The 11,934-nt window shown below is 40.2% G+C and overlaps 2 protein-coding genes across 3 annotated transcripts in view; one reads left to right on the plus strand and one right to left on the minus strand.

Annotated features, from left to right (window-relative positions):
- LOC122772762 (interleukin-1 receptor accessory protein-like) overlaps positions 1 to 11,934 on the plus strand; it is a 30,758-nt gene that overhangs the window by 12,991 nt on the left and 5,833 nt on the right. The window lies entirely within an intron of this gene.
- Positions 1,576 to 11,934, minus strand: part of LOC122772758 (coiled-coil domain-containing protein 81-like) — an 11,531-nt gene continuing 1,172 nt past the window's right edge. For both annotated transcript variants that reach the window (XM_044031010.1, XM_044031011.1), the window contains 12 exons: positions 11,849 to 11,923; positions 11,453 to 11,627; positions 10,923 to 11,037; positions 9,148 to 9,241; positions 8,114 to 8,260; positions 6,587 to 6,679; positions 5,879 to 6,048; positions 5,693 to 5,771; positions 3,785 to 3,895; positions 3,216 to 3,325; positions 3,022 to 3,147; positions 1,576 to 2,059 (listed from right to left, as the gene is read on the minus strand). In XM_044031010.1, the coding sequence (XP_043886945.1) occupies positions 1,933 to 2,059; positions 3,022 to 3,147; positions 3,216 to 3,325; positions 3,785 to 3,895; positions 5,693 to 5,771; positions 5,879 to 6,048; positions 6,587 to 6,679; positions 8,114 to 8,260; positions 9,148 to 9,241; positions 10,923 to 11,037; positions 11,453 to 11,627; positions 11,849 to 11,923 (1,422 nt within the window). In that variant the 3' untranslated portion in view covers positions 1,576 to 1,932. The remainder of the gene's footprint in view (positions 2,060 to 3,021; positions 3,148 to 3,215; positions 3,326 to 3,784; positions 3,896 to 5,692; positions 5,772 to 5,878; positions 6,049 to 6,586; positions 6,680 to 8,113; positions 8,261 to 9,147; positions 9,242 to 10,922; positions 11,038 to 11,452; positions 11,628 to 11,848; positions 11,924 to 11,934) is intronic.

The raw sequence follows: 11,934 nt of genomic DNA on the forward strand, positions 1-11,934 counted from the left end.
TGGTGCCGATATGACTGTTGCTCACATTTCAGGTCATTTTCACACTTTGAGGACACTGTATGAGGGAGACATGTCTCTGTACGACCAAGCATTTACACACCCCAACAACACACACTTCTTTGTCCCTACACATGATCTGTCAGTTATCATGAATGAATTAACCAGAACTTTATTGTGCATCTGTTTCGGCACAGAGACTCTCAAATGCCTCCATGAGTTCATCAAGAGAGTTCAGGCTTCACAGGGGAAATGGGAAATCTGCCAGAATATTGCATAACACAACATTTATCATCTATAGAAACTCCCCGTTGAATGAACCCTTGCTTCATTCTTTCTTTCATCCTTATCATGTTTGATTTTTGCTTACTTTTCCATTCCATTTGCTCCAGTCGGGTGGATTCATAGTGTTATTTGTGCTGTATTTTGAATAAAACCCAACTTTTATTTGGTCGTCGGATTCACTGCGAGTCCTGTGTGACGTAGCAATGGAGACGCGGGGACAGCAAAAATATAATACAATTATTATACACGTTGTTAAACTCATATTTGGTTGATGGAAAGACACCATAAATCTCTTGAGTGGCTTCAGGGAGGGAGACGGCTGCGTTCTGTATTCTTAATTGAACTGGGTGTATGCCATTTTTAAAAAAAGTACTTTAAGGTCATGGGTGTGAGAATTAGTGGCATCTAATGGTGAGACTGCAGATTGTAAGAATTTGATGGCGAAACCCTTTGTTTGCATTGTATGCTTTCGATTCAAAAAGTGGAACTCACACTTTGACTAGTTTGTCCCTTTTTTGGCTGCTGCAGAAACATGGTGGCCCCTGTAAAGCCAGGCCCTTGCCTAAAGTAAATATTGAAGAATGAATTTTGTATTTCAAAGCAATTATGCACATAGAAACTTTGGATTCTTTGTAGTTGGCCTTTCCCAGCTTGTCTCCAACTGATATTACAGCTTAAATATTGACAGACTGAGGTGGGAGGATCAAGTCCAGGCTCTTTGTTGGATTTCCAATAAGTCGCTTTCATGTGCAGGCAGTGTTTGGTGAGCGAGTTAATAGCTAAGAAATGAAAACCTTTTTCAGCTCATTTCTGAAAAAGCCTCATTGGCTTCAATTCTAGCCTCATTGTGGTGCTGCTAGAACTGCCGACATTTCACACGCTGTTGAAAAAACACATACCATGTGGGAATTAATAGTAACCCGGCTACTAAGGGTATCAGTGTCATAATATCTATGCTGAATCAACAATGTGTAGAGCAAAGTGGGGACAAATGGAGATGGAAAATGACCCTTAATCTGGAGCAGATGAAAGAAGAAGACACGGTTACTTAGTTCACAGCGTGTTGCCAAATGTGTCGGTGTGAGCACCCTTGAAAATGCATATCAAGACACATCAAGTCTCACAATAACACACTGTAGTCCGTGGAACCAAACTGAATGACCCACGTTATATATCACTCTCAAAACTCACATAAGAAAGCAACAAGATGAAATCTCCCGTTAAAATTCAGAAGAGATCACCAAAGATAGCAGCTGTCACGCTCTTCTGACAAGGGAAAATTCTCTCACAGTATCACAAATACTTCTTTATTTCATGTTCTGTGTATCACAGCCTACGATAAAAATGCGGTACATAACTTTTACACAGATATCTTTTAAATTCAAACCATTGTCAAATGAGCTCACCAAGGTCAAGTAAGCCTATTAGCTCCACACCAGTATCTCAGCGTTTCCCAGATTAGCCGTGTTTAGATCTTTAGATTCTCATGCTGCACACAGGAAGTGATTAAGTGTTTATGTCTGTAAACAACGGCCGAAGAGAGGCAGAGTACACGCTGCAGCTTAAGCATAAGGATTATCAGATCCGTGTTGCACAGTGAGGTTTGTCGTCATCTAAAAAGTGAAGTCCTGCAGCAGGCAACACTGGTCGTCAAACCATAAACTGTGAGCCAGAGTCCTTCCAGAGGTTGGTCTCTCCAAAGTTCGAGGTCCTCCTCTTACACTGGCGGCAGCGCTTATACTGTACAAGCTGATCTACCAGGAGGTGACCAGCAGACCTGACCACAGGGAGACAGAGGGACAGATAAGTGATGTACTGTCAGAGAATAATGATCAAGGCATGTCAGCAACAAGGTGAATCATCTCAGGTTTAAAAGCAATCAGTCTTGTAAGTATCATGATTTAATGAAGCTTAATGTAGAAGATAAAATCCTTTTGTTGAAAGAGAAATTATGAACTAAGGACACACTGAAAGGTAAAGGGCTCATTCTATGTGGACCCAACGCGCGCAGCCCAGATTTTGGAACCGTGTGCAAAGAGCGTGTTGGAGAGCGCGTGCACAAACTGAATTGAAGTATTAAGCCCCGCTCGCCAAGCAGAAAAAAACATTTCGACAACAGAAGTAGTCGCCAAGGATAGTCATCCGAGGCTCAACCTGGCAACCCTCGAACCTGCTGACACCCCGACTCCCCTGCCCGACGGGCCTTTCAGCTTTGAGCCGCTCAAACCCCGAAGTATCCGAGGGAACTGTAACGTTGCTCTCTTCTTCTTTGGTCTATTCCCTGCGTCCAGACTTGTACCGCCCCCCGTTGGTGAAGTGGGATACTACCGCATCCTGACACGCGAGGATACCAGAGTCCGCGGTAGGCGACGTGCAGAAGTATACAAGGGCCTTAAGTGATGGACCTGCAGAGGGTGACCATTTGCTTTGTGTAGCTTAAAGGTGCAGATAGCAACTTTTATTAAAAAAACAAAAAACATTAGTTTCTGAAGGTACTGCATATTATAGATAGTCTGTGCTATATGTAGAATATCAGTAGCAATGTCATTGTTTGTGTATGTGTGATTAAATGTGGCATCTGATTTATTCATATATGGCAAAGTAGCTTTATGTTAGGTTATGGGGACGAATATAGGGACAAATATTGTGGAACCCCAGAACACTTGTTGCTGTGCCTGTTCCGTTAGCCTCTGCTAAGCTAACTCAACCATCCACAGTGAACATAAACGCTGCACACACCTCAGGAAGCTTCTCTCCTCCTCCTCACGTTGATGTTTCATCTTCGCGCTGCGTCTCCACTCGTCCTCTAGTGTCTTACTGATGTCCCGTCTCCTCTCAGAGTGATTCATACGGTCCAGTATTAGTCTGTATAGTGAACACAAATATTTCAACTTCCCTGTGTGATTGTGTGTTCCCCACCCGCATTAACTCACTCAGTTTTGTTGTATTTCAGCATTTGTCTTTCTTTCTCTAGTTGTGCCTGGCGGTTGTGCAGTTCTTCCCCTTTCCTCTGAGTGGCAGCACTGAAATTTACACGGAAGAGCTGCAAGATAATAAATGACATCGTAAGAGTTCACTGCAGTAGACAAGTTACTAAAAAGACAAAGGTAGAAATGATAAGCTAAGTAGCTACTAAGTAGGAGGTATAAAATTGAGATACTTTTTAGTTCACATTTATCCGAACTGTATTAGTATTTACTTCGCAGGGCACAGAATGTAAGATTGACAATATTTTATTTATTTTTTAATACAGTTTACTGATTGCTTCCACGATTTAGCATGCTTGCATATAACATGACAAAGCTCTTAAAGGACCAGTTTGTAAGAATTGGTGACATCTAATGGTGAGACTGTAGATTGCAACAGACGGACGACTCCTCTGCCATTTCCTTGTTTCCTTGGTCCTTGTGGGTCGTGCTACATGCAGCCTCCGCCGTTCAAGGCCATTGCCATATACAGTATATAAAAGACTTATTCTAAGGCTATAAAAAGTGAGGGTTACCTTCTGTGCCAGCTCTCGGCTCTCTGTGTTACTGACTGCAGTCTGACAGCGAGGGAACCCAGAGTTGTTAGTCTGGCACTCTGGAGGGTCTGTGTGCTTCCTTTCCTTCACCTACAAGACACAACACACTTATTTCTCATTTCATGAAGAAGTCATGAACATGTGTAGACCCTGTTTTGGACAGCTTATTCAGAAGTGACATATCTGTATTGCCTTTACATACATCATTGATTTTGTTTTGAGAAATACTGAGAGAAAAATTACAAGATATTCCTAAAATTTTACAGAGGAGAGTTTTTCTGTAACCCAATATCAAGAATAATCCTTGTGCTTGTTAAATTACTTTCTTTTAATTAACTGTTAATCTAATTTATCAGTCCATTCCTTCATTTCTTTATATACTATATGCATTTTCTCTAAAAATGTATGTCTTTTTTTATTTATTCCATTTTATAATCTGATTATGGGCTTCCTTCTTCCTCCTTGTGCTTTATGAAAATCCCTTCTTTATACCTCTTTTTGAATTGAATCAGGCTTCCACATTGGTAATTAATTAATTTATAGAAAAGGTTTGCAACTCTCCTTCCTTCAGGTGCAAAATAATCAAGAAAAAAAAAACACTATTTATTATGATAATGTCAAACTTAATATATTTTTACGACAGAAAACATGAGCCGTAATTGAGCCAGATTATTGATGTCTTTGAACTTTTGCTTGTGTGACATGTTTCATACATGTGTCTGTCTGCACTCGTGTCCTTGGCAGGCAGGATGGGCGGTTGCCTCCCTACTACCTTCCTTTGAACTATGACCTTCCTTATCCTGAACCCCGCATTTGGAAATCCCTGATTTTATTTCAGTGTTGAGATTCTGCTTCCTCTCTGAAAAGTACAGAGAGGAACAGAATCTCTCTATAAACTAAATCCTACTGAAAACTCCATTAATCACCAAGGTAAATAATTGCATTGACCACGTATTCACAATAACCAATATTTTATTCAAACATTTGGTAACTTTTGTAACCTTTTGTAATTTCGTTTGTCGATTGTTAGTCTAACAGAAGCAGTTGGTTTTGAAACCTGAATTATTCATAACACTATATTTCATTGCTTGGTAGGTAGGTTAGTTGGTTGTTTGACTGACTAGTGGGTTGGTTGGCTAACTGATGGACTGGTTGTTGGCTGGTTGGTTATTTGATTGATTATTTGGTTTGTCAACCAACCAGTCCAGCAGTTTGTTGGATGTTTGACTGACTAGTCGGTTGGTTGGCTACCTGAACTGGTTGGTTGTTTTAGTGACTTGTTGGTTGGATGTTTGACGGACTAGTTGGTTGGCTGACTGACCGGTGAATTGGTTGGTTGTCGGTTGGCTGTTTTAGTGACTTGGTTGGATGTTTTAGTGACTAGTTGATCGGTTTGCTTATCAATGATTTGGTTAGTTGTGGACTGGTTATTTTCGTGACTTGTTGGTTGGATGTTTGACTGGCTAGTTGGTCGATTGGCTGATTGATGAGTTGGTTGTTTTAGTGACTTGTTTGGATATTTGACTAACTAGTTGGTCGGTTGGCTGACTGGTGAATTGGTTGGTTGTCGTTGGCTGTTTCAGTGACTTGTTGGTTGGATGTTTGACTGACTAGTTGGTCTGTTAGCTGATTGATGAATTGGTTGGTTGTGGATTGGTTGTTTTCGTGACTTGTTGGTTGGATGTTTGACTGACTAGTTGGTCGGTTGGCTGATTGATGAATTGGTTGGTTGTGGATTGGTTGTTTTCGTGACTTGTTGGTTGGATGTTTGACTGACTAGTTGGTTGGCTGACTGATGGACTCCTTAGAGTGTTGGTTGGTTTGTTGGTTTTGCACAAAAAAGTGAAACCGTTTAAAAAAATACTTTAAAACATATTTGGTCCTTGCCTGGGTGTCCAGTGCCCTCTTGTAATGTTTAGTTCTCTCATATTTCTGCTGGAGCTGCTGAGCCTTCTTCACAGCGATCCTAAAACACACATATTTACAGTTTATAGCCAATAAAACACAGTGTGTACAGCAGATGATTATTTCAAATTGCCAGTGCCATTGTGTGTGTCATTGCTGGAGACTCACTCCTGGACCAGCTGGACCTGGTCTAGATGCTCCTTGAGAAGACGCCGCTGCTGGTCCAGAGCCTCGTGCTGCTGTCGACTCTCCATCTGGCTCTGGAGATCTTTCATATAACGCTGCTGTTGGATCCTCTTGGCAGGAGTGAGAGGCCGAGCCGGGAAGATAAATGTGGTCTAAGCAGCCCAGGGAAGACACAGAGATTCAAGAAACCACTTACACAAGGAAAATGAGGTGTGATTTAAAGATCCGAAGTAGTTATTGGTCCAATCAGGTTGCAGTTTTGAATATTGGTCAGGTCAGGTGCCCAGTATATGTTGTACGATTTAGGCGGTCCTCGACTGGCTGGCCTTGTTTGGATTTCTGCTGATATCGAAGTCAGTAGGAGGCATTAGCGTTAGCAATTAAAACTGTCCATTTTTTAAGTAATGCTCTAGCCAAACCTCACTGTCACCCCAATATTTGCCCGAATTAGGGCCCAAATAGGGGCCGACACGGCTCCAGGCACACATTTGTGCGAGGAACCTATTGTTATCCATCAGATTATTTTCATTATTACTATTATTATATACATGGCTTTCCAGTCATTTTTGAGACTTGAAACTTTGCACGCAGGTCAGGTCTGGTTTATATTTTCTGGCAGAAATCAATGAAAGTGTGATTCATGGCAGATGTTGATACATTGAACTATGCCGCACTGCAGGCTCCACTCACAGGGAAAAGACAAATCTTCTCTTTCTTCTCTGAGATCTGTAGGTTGAACGTAGCGACCTGTTTTGCGTGCTCACGTTGCTCACTCCTCCTTGCCTGTCAAATGAAAACACCAAAAATATCATCATCGGTTATTGAAAAGGATTGTGACAGAAAAGGAGGGCTACAGTACAGTAAATAACTTAAAGGCTCAGGGTGTAACATCAGGGAGGATTTGTTGTCAGAATTTGAATACCCTACCCATAAGTATGATGTGTAGATTTGTGTAATGAAATCATTTGATTTCTGTAACCTTTATCCTTTTATATGTACTTTATGCAAGGGCCTTGCTTTATTGAGGCCTCCATCTTGCAATGCCAAGATGGAGGTCCATTCTACAGTAGTAGAATGGACAAACCAGTCAAAGTATGCGTTTTAAAGGAAGCAAATGAAGACCATCATAGCTCCCTGATGTGTTTGGGAAAAGGAGAGGTGACGGAAAAAAGTACCATTTTCTTATGTAATATTGGCAAAAATACCAACAAATTTCCAAAGTGTCCTACACTACCATGGAAATTAGTATGATGGCCACTTCCTTGGAACTTGATTATTGAGATTTTTTTCTTTTTGTTACCGACTTTATTATTTTCATTTTTGGTTTTCATTTGATCCTTCTTCTTTTTCTGGTTCTGTGGAATTAATACTTTCAACATCCTCATAATTCATCGTTTTCATAGTCCTACTATTAAGGTGAATATTCCTGATACTTTTTTGATTGATGAGCTGAATGGTTTGCTGTTTAATGTAAGCACATGTGTTCTCTAGGGATAAAATCTCACTGGAGCTGCACTGATGAATCAATTCATGGATTTAAAAAATCATTTGTATATATATATATGTATATATATATAAAAAAAAGTAATAATAATAATTTGTCAACATTTTGTTGATCAATTTGATTGGTTTGAGTGTTTTTTTTGTTTTGTTTTGAAGTTGTCAACTTCTTATATGTGAATATTTTCTGGTTTTCTTTGCTCCATGTAACAACAAAATTAATGAAACTGATCAGTTTTGTTGGGGGACACATGGTTGGTGTAGTGGTTAGCACTCTTGCCTTTGCAGCAAGAACACCTGGGTCGGAACACGGGTCTTTCTGCATGGAGTTTGCATGTACTCCCCGTGTGTGCGTGGGTTTTCTCTGGGTTGGCTGGCTTCCTCCATAATCCAAAAACATGCAATATGGGGATTAGGTAAATTGGACACTCTAAATTGACTGTAAGAGTGGATGGTTGTTTCTTTCTATATGTGGTCCTGTGATAGACTAGCGACCCCCGTGTACCCCTCCTTTTACCCTATGTCAGCTGAGATTGGCACAGCTCCACATGTGGAGGATAAAGTGGAAGATGAGGGAGAAGATGGATGGATGATAAGTTGTATCGTTTGTGGACAAAATAAGACATTTGAGAACATCATCATTTTGATGTTTAGGAAACAGTGAGTCACTTTGGCTTGTCAACGTGCATGTACCTCGATTCTTAATGTCACACAAACCTGTTCCTCCTCCATGCGCTGCTTGTCTCTCTGCTGTTCTCTGAACAGTAAGAGTTTATCCTGAGCTTTCTCCTCAGCCTGTTGCTGCTCCCTCAGGTACACTGGAACATTTCTGCGGGCCCGCTGCATGCACAGGTAGCACAGCTCCTGTAGTGGGGCGAGGTTTCATGTTTATTTGGGGTTAAAATATAAGCATTGATTAATTGATGGCACAAGTACAACGGAATTTAGACGGCACACATGCTTAGAGGTATAAAAGTTAAAAAGCTCTATATGTATGTGTGTATATGTATGTATGTGTATACATGTATGTATATGTGTATATGTGTGTATATATATATATATATATATATATATATGTATATGTATATGTATATATATATATATATATATATATATATACACACGTGTGTGTGTGTGAAAACATGAATATTTTAAAAGTCTTAATCAAGAAATAATAATATAATTTCGGTTAAAGAGCTTCTACTCTACAGAAACATAAAAAAGTATTTTGATATTTCCCAATGCTGTTCATTTAGAGCAGCTGTGGCTTTGGGTGGTGATCTAATAAATGTGTTAAAGACTGTTTATTGCAGCAGAAAAGGGAATCGGTCATATTGTACAATCATTTCATGGGAGTAAATATAATATAATAAAAGTGCACTAGGTTTATGCAGGATTTAGTGCATTGACAGCTACATGTAGAAGCTGATAGGCCTTATAATAAAAAACAGTGATAATATTGATCATCATTTAGAAATTAATGACAAAATTAAAGACAAATTTGCATGATGACATATTTTTTCCCCAAATGTCGGCCATGTTTATGGGATGGTGAAGATCACGACATTCCTGCAGTTGTGGTTCTGGGTTAATTTGCTGGAGACTGAAGCAAACCAGGGACTTCAAATATGTTATGATTGGCTCGAGACACGGAATGCAGAGAGGCATCTTACACCCTATACGATCACACACTCAAAACATTTCATTGACATGTCATTTCAAGATATATAATATCCATTACTGCTCCTCACCTGTCCAGCTCGTTTGTGGTCAGAGCAGGTTACATCCGCACATGGTTTCTCCTGCTTTGGAACGACCTCTGTTGATGAGACGAAGGTCGTGTGTCTGGAGGAACAGAGACACCGTTTTCTTACAGCTTACACTGTACCATTTGGATTGTTTAAATTAAAAACACCCATATACATGTCAACACAAAAGGGTATTTGAACTCTGCCAAGGCGGTCGTGTTCTTGCTGGTGTTTGTCTGTGAGCTGCATAATTCAAAGGTTAAATACAAATGTTGATAAAAAATTCTTTCGGTAATGTAGGTCACAGGTCACGGTCCAATATGATTAGATGTTGGCTCCAGATATGGAAGCTTGGCAGCCTTTGCAGAGCCCTTTTTTTGTTTTTATTGCACCATGTATACCAGAGGTGTCAAACTGGCAGCCCGCGGACCATATGCGGCCCCCCAATCGATTACATGTGGCCCCCCACTTAATATCATATTATAAAAACATGCCCACAACCTCACCTACTTTTAAACACAGTGTGTAGCTGAGGCACAGCTGCCAGCGAGGTGATATAATATAATATAATATGTTTGCTAGCAATGTTTTTATAACAAAAATAATAAGACATTCAGTCATAATTATCACATTATTAAATGTATTACATGCAACATTCAGTAACATAATATAAATAAGCTTGTTCGGGCCCAAGCCGCGAATGGCAGTAGCAGAAGCGGCTCCTGGCACAAATTTTTATATTATATTTTTTTATTATTATATCCGTGGCTTTCCGGTCGCATAAATGAGCGAACTCGTCCGAGCGCGTCAATTTGTATTAGACGCATCAAAGGTGAAAAGTTTTTGCGGATTCAAACCGTTTGCGTAAATGAGCTGACCTCAAAAGTGAGGTCAGGGAACTGTGGTCATTTGAGTTTGACACCCCTGATGTAAGGGGGCAAGGGGCTCTAATGGTTTCAGAGTACATTATAACAGACGGCTAATGTGACACAGAATATCAGCTAACACCTGCTGGTGAAAAGGATCTTAAAGGACAATGTAGAAGATGACGGCGTGACATCTCTGCTCTTCTGATCACAATCTGTCCCATTCTCTGTTAAGACTCTAACTATAAGGAAGTAGGGACATTTTTGTTACCTCTTTAGGAGCATTTCTGGTATAAATGCTAACCTTTCTCAGGACCAGTAGTCCTCATGGAGACCAAAACCTGATCCAAATGAGAAGTTCATTTTCAGAGGAGCTGGTGAAGTTTAGAGCTAAGACTTGAATTGAAATGTTTTGCTCATCCATTCAAATGAATGGATGTCAACGCAGTGTCCTAAGAAGAACCCGTGTGCACGTGCGCGTGTGTGTGTGTGTGTGTGTGTGTGTGTGTAAGCTGACAGTGCAGGGAGGTGATGACATATGAGGAATCTGTCCCACAGGTAGTTTTGCATCATTGATGGAGCTGGACTCTGCCTTGGGGCGGTAACAATATGAGACCACCACTGAGTGCAAACTGACCCTCTCCAGAGTGTCTGTTTGTGTGTGTGCGTGTACATGTGTTTATATCTTTGTGAGGTCCACAAAAACATACAAACCTAGCTTTGTGGGTACAATTATTTGTCTGGGCCCCACAACTTTTAAGGGCTAAACTTTTTCAGGGGTAAGACATGTTTTTAGGGTTTAGGCACTTGTAATAAATGCTTAACTATTATTAACTAACCTTAACTATTACAACCTTAACTCGTTGTAATAGTTAAGGTTATGATAAGGGGCTGCGTGTGTGTGTGCGGTACTTGTCTTTTTCTTCTGTGGGGGATTTTGGAGCCAGTTCTTCCAACGAATCTGTGGCTTTTACAGTGGCAGGTTGCAATGGCTGATGGGATTGAGCTTCTATCGCTTGAGGAACGTCTGTGGAGACACATGAAAACACGTAATGTAACAAAATAACGTGCACAACATCAAATATGTGCAATAACATTTCACTTAATATGACACGTGATATAAGATCGCATATCACACATAAAAAAGCATTTAGCATGAACTTTAATATATAACTTTGAAATGACATGCATATTTTAACAGATAGCACATAGCATAATGTGCAACATATATGTGTGTGTATATATGTATATATATATATATATATATATATATATATATATATATATATATATCATTAATGTACAGTATCTCTCTATCCTTCTGTATCTGAAATTACTGTCCACCCTTTGACTCCCAACCTTCAAAGATTGTAAAGTTCATTTCTGATCCACACTGAACCTGAACCCTCACTGTCGGCATTGTGCAAATGTCTTTTTTTCACCTCCTGCATTCCTGACGTCTGAAGCTGGGGACGAGCACCGTCCATCATGATCAGCAGCTTTGTCCGGGAGCTGAGGGGAGCAGACAGTTGGCAGACCGACATCGTGTTGGGCAGTTCCAGTCCTCTGAATCCTGGACTGTCCACCAGACAGCAGAGACACACTGCTGCCAGGTCTCTGGAGTTATAAAAGCAACGTTAGACAAGCAAATGTGCTCTTCCTGATAGTTAATAATAAATTTTTATTGGATTAGATTACATTTATTGGGGAAATTCACTTGTTACAGCAGCATAAGGGTCCAGAAAAGAAAAGTACATATAGAATAACACCTCAAAATGTTTTTCACTTTTGGTCGTGTGTTAGTATTAGAATTAGTGTTGTAGCTTCGTGGTACTTGCATTGTTAAAGGCTAAAAGCAGCCTTCCACTTCCATCCATGGCATTGATAAATCCTTTGTTGAACTTCATGCGGACCTTTTGAAAAA

The sequence above is a fragment of the Solea senegalensis genome, linkage group LG7, assembly GCF_019176455.1.
Source record: "Solea senegalensis isolate Sse05_10M linkage group LG7, IFAPA_SoseM_1, whole genome shotgun sequence".
NCBI classification, from domain to species: domain Eukaryota; kingdom Metazoa; phylum Chordata; class Actinopteri; order Pleuronectiformes; family Soleidae; genus Solea; species Solea senegalensis.